The sequence below is a fragment of the Lucilia sericata genome, unplaced genomic scaffold, assembly GCF_015586225.1.
Source record: "Lucilia sericata isolate MDLA Ls3-8-SP2 unplaced genomic scaffold, ASM1558622v1 Contig000037F_arrow, whole genome shotgun sequence".
Taxonomy (NCBI): Eukaryota; Metazoa; Arthropoda; class Insecta; order Diptera; family Calliphoridae; genus Lucilia; species Lucilia sericata.
The window spans coordinates 282-8,177 of record NW_023994075.1 but is presented as its reverse complement, the minus strand read 5'-3'; the positions used below and the strand labels follow the sequence as shown (position 1 = coordinate 8,177).

Here is a 7,896-nt window from a genome sequence, read left to right as displayed (position 1 = left end):
AATAGATGGAACTAAACTGGCTCCTTCAAATACAGAGCTTTACCTTGTCGCTTATGATTTCATATCTCGTCGGGATTCGTAACAGATCAAGTTTTTAACAGCAGTAATGATTCCATACCAAAACATCCATTGTGAATTCCACATTATTAAGTTATTCACCTAATATTTCAAACGTAACTCTAAAATGTACAATCTTAGAAAATAAAGTCTGACTAAATGTTGACAAGTCTCTCCAGTTGATAATCTTGAAAGTAGAACTGAAACGGATTCTCGATTAAAGACCTTTTATACTCTACACGACTATAGATATTTGTCCTACACCATCTTAAAGTATACCAATCGGCTCAGAATCCCTTGTTGAGTCGATTTAGCTATGTCCGTCCGTCTGTGTGTCTAAGTAAACATTGTGTGTACGGTAATAGGTCGAATTTCAAGATAACTTGATGAAATCTAGCCTATTGCTTAAAATCGGTCCATAATTTCGCATAGCCCCCATACAACTGTACCCCTGAATAGAACTTATGAGCTCATAAATTTGTTAAATGTTCTTGTATCACTCCAAAAATCGCCAACATTTTGTTTTATTATAAGTCTTAATAATTTTTGTACAGATCGGGCCTCATTTGACCCTACCCCCATACAAAGTCCTCTTCAGAAAATGACTTGATGGTCAAAATTCACTTAAAAATATATAATATTACGATTATATTCTGCACAAACAACTTATATGTAGATCTAAAATCCCTCTACCAAAATTTATAACACTCTGCCCCCTTCTATCTCCTCTTAGAAAATCCTTTTTTGGGCAACAAATTGTTAAAATATTTCTGATTAAGTTAAAATTAAATGAAATGTTTTATTATTAGAAGAATAGTCACCATTTCTAACATAATCATTGGGGTATGGTATCTTATGGTCGGCCATGTTCGACTATAAATTCTTACTTGTTTCTGATAAGATTGACCTCTTGATTTACAATACAAAAAACTGTCAATTTTTCTATTAAAATCTGAGTCAAATTAAACTAAGGCTGACCATACGTCCCCTTTTTTAGAGGACAATCATCTATTTTAACTGACTGTCATCTTTAAAATTTATGTTCTCTTTCTGTCATCTATTTCCATAATATGTCATCGTTTGTCATCTTAATTTTTAAAACCTTGATCAATTTATTTTGTAAATTAAAACAATTTTAATTTTCATAAAAGTCAATAGCTTAAATACCTTGCAAATATATATTTTAAAATTTTAAAATTTAAAAAATTTTAAATTTTAAAATTTTAAAATTTTTTTTCCTCAGATCTCAGCTTTTTCGTTAATTTTAGGTTGAAAGCGAAAAATACTATCAGGCCTGTCACAGAATTTCATTCCGATCGAAAGTGGAATTGTCTTCTATAATTTTCTTCTTCAAAAAAGGAAAATTACAACTTTTTCAGAATGAAACCACTTCACATTTTCACGTGGACTTGACAATAGTTTTAAGTTATTATTTTTTTCAGTTTTTATCGATTTATTTACAAGTTATAATTCCAATTTCGATCGGAATGGAATTCTGTGACAGGCCTGTATTCTTTTAAAATAAATCTAAAATTTATAATTTTATCGTTTACAAAAATGTAACAAATCTCAGAAAAATTTTAAAAGATTATTGGGGGCTGGGGTGTAATAATAAGGAAAGCTACTGATTGGTTCTACATGGTGAATCCAGTGTGGATCCTTATCAATGATACTCCAAGTCGACAAAACGTGGTCGTCCCTGGGCGATGTTATTGAAACCCGTCAAGCATCGTCGAATTGTGAGAGGTGACTGCAGCGCCTGTTCTCCTAGCTGGAGCGGCTGCAAGCGGGCGTCTGTTCTTATATTAAGTGGTTCGCTTTATAAACGTGTTATCTTCTTAGGCTGTCTGCACATAGGCTGAGGATGCTGTAGTTCATATTCCGAACCTTGGGAAATGCTGCTAGTACTTGTCAAGAGGGTGAGTTAATGGAATAGGGTGAAGTCATCGAAGCAATCAAACAAAGGAAGAATATAAATCTGAACTTAAGAGCTCGTACTCATAGTTCTAAATTACATCTGCAAACCCGATACTATGACCTCGACAGAGAAGTGAAACGTAGTGCTCGTCGGAACAAAAGATGTTGGCTAGACGAAATCAGCAGGCACGCTCATTCACAGCGGAGAGCCATCGTGCCGGCGATATGTACAGACTCTTGAGGAAAATGATGGGTGTTCACGCAGTATCACAAAGGCCCTTAAAGGATGCGACCGGTGAACTTGCGACAACAGAAGAGCAACAGGTTGAGGTGTGGGAGGACCACACCGGGTAGTAACCGTCCCATACGGCTTGACTGTGTATGTTAATCACAAATGGATGACCCATATATCGTCTCCACATATCCCACCATAGTTGAAATCGCAGATTCAATTGGCAGTCTTAAGAGGAACAAATCTCCAGGTGTTGACGGGATTTCTGCTGAGCTTTTGAAGTCCGATCCATATACGAGCGCCGGATAATACTGCCAATCATTCATTCTGGGAGAACGAGAATTTGGACAATGAGCTGACAAAGGGTGTGATAATAACCATTCCATCTTATGTCATCTATTTACATTTCCAAAATCTGGTCGCCTTAAACTAACAGCTTTTATCTAGAATTCTAGATTCCCCTAATCAATAAAAGTTCATTCGATATTAAAATCGTACGTACTATTTTCTATTTTTAGATTCCCAAAGCTAAATTAACTTTAAAATGTATTCCTAATAATTTTGTCATCAAAATTTTTATTGATTGATACTTTTACCTCTAATTCATACTTTTTTAAGTAATTATCGATTTTAATTGATGTATATTTCCTTCTTAAAAAACCCCAGATATATTTTGAAAATAACAAAATTCCATCCAACCTATAACTTTCTACATTTCTATCTAAATCTATTATTTTGATTTTCTACGAAATACAACATTTTCTTGTCATACATTATATAGACTGCGATAAAATTAATCCAATTATAATAATTACTTTGCACTATATAATAAATTTTCCCAGAAAATATCGGTAGCTATATTTTTTGGGCTGTGTTTACACATGATTAATCACAAATTTTATTTTATTTTCCAGCTATTTTTAATGAAAACTAATTTTTATTGATAACACATGAACAAAAAATACAAATTTAATTTAGCAATAAAATTACCAAATAAAAATTTTTCATGTGAACCAATAACAATTAGGCAGAAGTAGTATTTCGATTTTGTATTTACATTTTGGACTATAAATAAATAATAAAAATAAATTATTTTTACCCCCTACAAAATTGAATTGTTTATTTGGGCACGCATACAGACATGGACTTTCGTCTAATGGAATTGTGTAGTAGAAAAGCCAGACCTCGAATGTATAAATTTTACAATTTTTATGAGATTTAATTTGAACGTCATTCACTATTTAGCATTCATTTATATTTGTTTTTGTTATTTAATTTATAAACAAATAAATATACGTCACATCAGTTTAATTAAATTATATGTTGCAGAAAACGTCATGTTTGTGGTTTTGTTTAGACAAACAATTTGTTTTTTAAAATATATTTTTTTAATTCATTTTTCACACCCAAAAATTCCACTTCTATATGAATACATAGATTTATAAATGTCCTAGTGTACCCTGGTTGCTTCGCTGCCTAAGTTAAATTATTTACAAAATTTTTATTACTTTTATAGTAAAGCACTAAAGTACCAAAATCTCCCTCTTATAAATTCTGATTTCATATCAACCGTGTGTCATTTTTTTCGGTTCCCCACTTAGAAACTTTAAAACGTTCATTCTTTAAATGAAAAGTACCAAAGAGCTCCATCTTACAGATTCTTATTCAGTCAGGACCCTGCATCTTCAATATTATAGTACCATTTGAAGAACGAAAAAGTACCAAATTTAAATTTTATGTTTCTAGGTCAAATTTAAAGAAAATACAAAAGTACCATTTTATGAACTAAAAGTACCAAAAAATTTTCACCTTTTTATTTGATTCTCTTCTTTTTGTTTCTATATTAATATTGTTAAAATTCAAAAATACGATTAGAACGATGATATATTAGAGTAAATTCTTTCTTTATGGAACTTTTCTAGAATTAAGTTTTCAAAATACGCTTAAATCTGTATATGTATATACAAATAAAACTCTAAACTCTAAAATGCTAAAAAGTACCAAAAATATAGTTTTCTTCTTCGCTACACCCAAAAAGGACTGAATTTTAAAAAAGTACGAAACAAGTGTCTGATAATTTTGAGAGATATATCCAGTATATTTCGAAATATCTTAATATGTTTATTAGTTAAATAGTTTATATAAAGGGCCAAAAAAGGTACCAAAATCACCTTTGTTACTCTTTTTGACTCCTTAAATTTAACATTTATTTAACAATTTTAATTAGTTAGTTTTACCTATTCTTTCCCCCTAAATATATTTTCCACAAAATTCTTCCTTACTTCATAAAATTTTATGATTCTAGGTTCAGTCGTTTGGGCTGTGCGGTAATAAAACAGTCAGTAACGCTACTCTTTTATATTGGGTCATTTCGTGACAAGTGACCCAACTTTGTCTTCCGACCTTGGTGCAAATTTCGTCAAAATCGTTTTTTGAGTTGGGTCACTTAATATGAAATTGCCCATATACATATATGTATATCAACATTTTTATGAGAGGCATTTAAGTACCAAACATAATTTCGGAATAGAACCTATCATGTAATGTGGTTTCTGCATTGAACCGATCCTCACAAATTAAGTATTGTATTAGTTAGTTAGTTAGTTAGTTAGTTAGTTAGTTAGTTAGTAGTTAGTTAGTTAGTGTTAGTTAGTTAGTTAGTTAGTTAGTTAGTTAGTTTTTTAGTTAGTTAGTTAGTTTTAGTTAGTTCGTTAGTTAGTTCGTTAGTTAGTTAGTTAGTTAGTTAGTAGTTATTAGTTAGTTCGTTAGTTAGTTAGTTAGTTTTTTCGTTAGTTAGTTAGTTCTTAGTTAGTTAGTTAGTTTCGTTGTTAGTTAGTTAGTTATTCGTTAGTTAGTTAGTTAGTTAGTTCGTTCGTAGTTCGTTTCGTTAGTTAGTTCGTTCGTTCGTTCGTTATTGTTAGTTCGTTTCGTTCTTCGTTAGTTCGTTCGTTCGTTCGTTCGTTAGTTCGTTCGTTAGTTCGTTTTAGTCGTTAGTTAGTTCGTTAGTTCGTTCGTTTAGTTCGTTCGTTCGTTTTAGTTCGTTCGTTAGTCGTTTTTCGTTCGTTAGTTCGTTCGTTCGTTCGTTAGTTAGTTCGTTTTCGTTCTTCTTTTTCGTTCGTTCGTTCGAGTTCGTTCGTAGTTCGTTCGTTCGCGTTCGTTCGTTTTCGTTCGTTAGTTTAGTTCGTTCGTTAGTTCGTTCGTTAGTTTAGTTAGTTCTTTCGTTAGTTAGTTCGTAGTTGTTCGTTCGTTCTTTCTTCGTTCGTTAGTTAGTTCGTTTTGTTAGTTTTAGTTCGTTAGTGTTTTCGTTAGTTCGTTAGTTAGTTAGTTCGTTAGTTTTAGTTGTTAGTTATTAGTTCGTTCGTTCGTTAGTGGCCTCCGGTAGGTTAGTGGCTAGTGTTCTAGTCTGGTAGATCGGAGGTGGTGGGTTCGATTCCCACCTGAGGCACTCGTTATGGAGCGCACAACAGGCCCGATTGGGGCCTAGGTGTATTTCTTCGGATTTGATGTATATATGTACATCCTCCTTCCAAAATAACTAACTAGTTAGTTAGTTAGACTGTTGTACGCTCATAACCTACCGAAGTCACACATTCTGATGGCCAATTTTGCTCCACAGATTGAGAGCCGTAACAAAAAATCTTCCCGATATAATCTGTATGATTCAATTATAATAATAATGTAAATGATTAGAGGCTCCTTATACGATTAAGGTGAAATAGTAACGTAGTATAGTGACGTCCATATAAGACACATTACTTAATTTCACACTATCAATTGCTAAATCATCTTCATTTATCATTGACTGAACATTCCCAGGCTTCCCCACCTTACAGTACATATATAGACATGTGAGCAATTCATTGACTACCTAACGAAATATCTTAGAGAACAAATTCCAGAAATATAATAAAATAATTTTTTTATTTTTTTTTTTATTTTTAAACAAAAATTTAACAAATATCTGTGCATACATATATCTGTATTTTTGCCTTTGTATTCTTATTTTTGTATATTTTTTTTAGATTTCTGCAAAAAATAATAAATTTCACTAAATTAAAAACATGTTACGTCAAATATACCATAGAATTCACATTGGTTCTACTGCATGGGGGCGTGTTTTTAGCCGTGGCACTCATGTGACGAGCGGGTAAGTTAAAAAAAATCTACTATAATGTATACATATTATATTGTATTTAAATTTATATTACGGGTGTATTTGCTATTGTATGATATTGTGAACGTCTAATGACTCAATAGTTTTATAACAATATAAAAAGTCTAGGAATTCATAGAACCTATTGCCAAGGGGCATGAATATTGCTTCTACTTTTTACTTGTGTTTTGATATGAGAGAAAAAAATTAATAAAATTATTTGTATACGTGATCATCTCCATGGCATAATAGTGTTGTGATCAATTGAATACCTTTAATATAAATTATTGGGCCATAAAACCTCGCGCCATGTTAAAATAGGTGTATGCAGCATTTAAAAGTACCTGAAATGCCTCCAATGTCATGGGATACACACCGCCAGCTGAAATCTAATTGTAAAATATTTCGAAAAATTAATTTGGAATAAAATCTATGTACAGGTTAGCGTTTCTAATTAAGAACGATGCATTTTTTTGTTCATTTAAATGATTTGTGGATTAATGGTATATATAAATGTCATTATTTAGGGAATACGACTTGAGATCACAAATTAGCCAAAATATCAGAATTTACGCGTTCAATGTTGGCAAAAGGCTCTTCTAACGTTGAATGCTTGTTGGCATAGATCAGCGGTTTAAAGTTACCCAAAAAATGCGTCATTCTTAATGAAAAATCCTTGAGTGGACTAAACTCACCGTTAATGATGTTTGACAGCGCACTAACAATATTAAAACACATTTTCGGACTTCGACACTTGAGGAAGTCCAATCAATGCTATAAACAGCATCGGCAATTTTTACACTCTAGATTGTAATAAGAAATACTTTAATTATTTCCGTACGTCCGATACACATATGAGGGAATGTAAACGTGAACTATTACTATAAGGAAATGCTTAAATCGTCCCTCCTCTCCAAGTTCAAGAGTACATATACGAGCGAGCTATTTCGACAAATCATAAGGACCCAGACTAGACTTTGGGGTGTCATAATCATTTTGGAATAAAATCCAAATATGTTTAGAACCACCGATTTAAAATAATTGAATTAGTATGTGATTTATTAAGCACCGATTTAACCATTTCCTAAAATAACTTCTGCAGTATAAACCCACAATACCCACCTCCGATGAAAATTCATTAGTATGCCAGTATGATAAAATAGGACATACAGAATGCAAATATATAAACTACGGTCGCTACTTGGAACATTATATATCGTCCACCTGTAATATATAAAGTAAATTCAATGTCCCAATAGAAACTCAAAGTACTTACCATAGAATGCATATCAGTAAAACGGATAACATTGCAGTAAATAACAGCAATTCGAAAAACATACGTGTGAAACTAAATCTTCCAAATTTTCGCCATATCTAAATACAAAATTAAAATAACAGTTTTAATTTCTTGTTTTGATTAAATCAGATCAGCGGATCAGTTCGTTAAAGCTGTGTTAGGGCTCCCAATGACGAACAATCTTATACTGAACCCATACATTACATTTTTTTCTGCATACCCAAGGAGATACCGTAATAA

General features: G+C 32.0%; 1 protein-coding gene across 1 annotated transcript; it reads right to left on the bottom strand.

Moving 5' to 3' along the window:
- Positions 1-6,643: 6,643 nt before the first annotated feature.
- LOC119613167 (odorant receptor Or2-like) lies at positions 6,644-7,647 on the bottom strand. Its single transcript, XM_037969114.1, has 4 exons — positions 7,636-7,647; positions 7,482-7,547; positions 7,055-7,162; positions 6,644-6,748 (listed from the first exon to the last, which is right to left on the bottom strand). The coding sequence occupies exons 1-4, from the start codon at positions 7,645-7,647 to the stop codon at positions 6,644-6,646; spliced, it is 291 nt and encodes a 96-aa protein (XP_037825042.1).
- Positions 7,648-7,896: the final 249 nt, after the last annotated feature.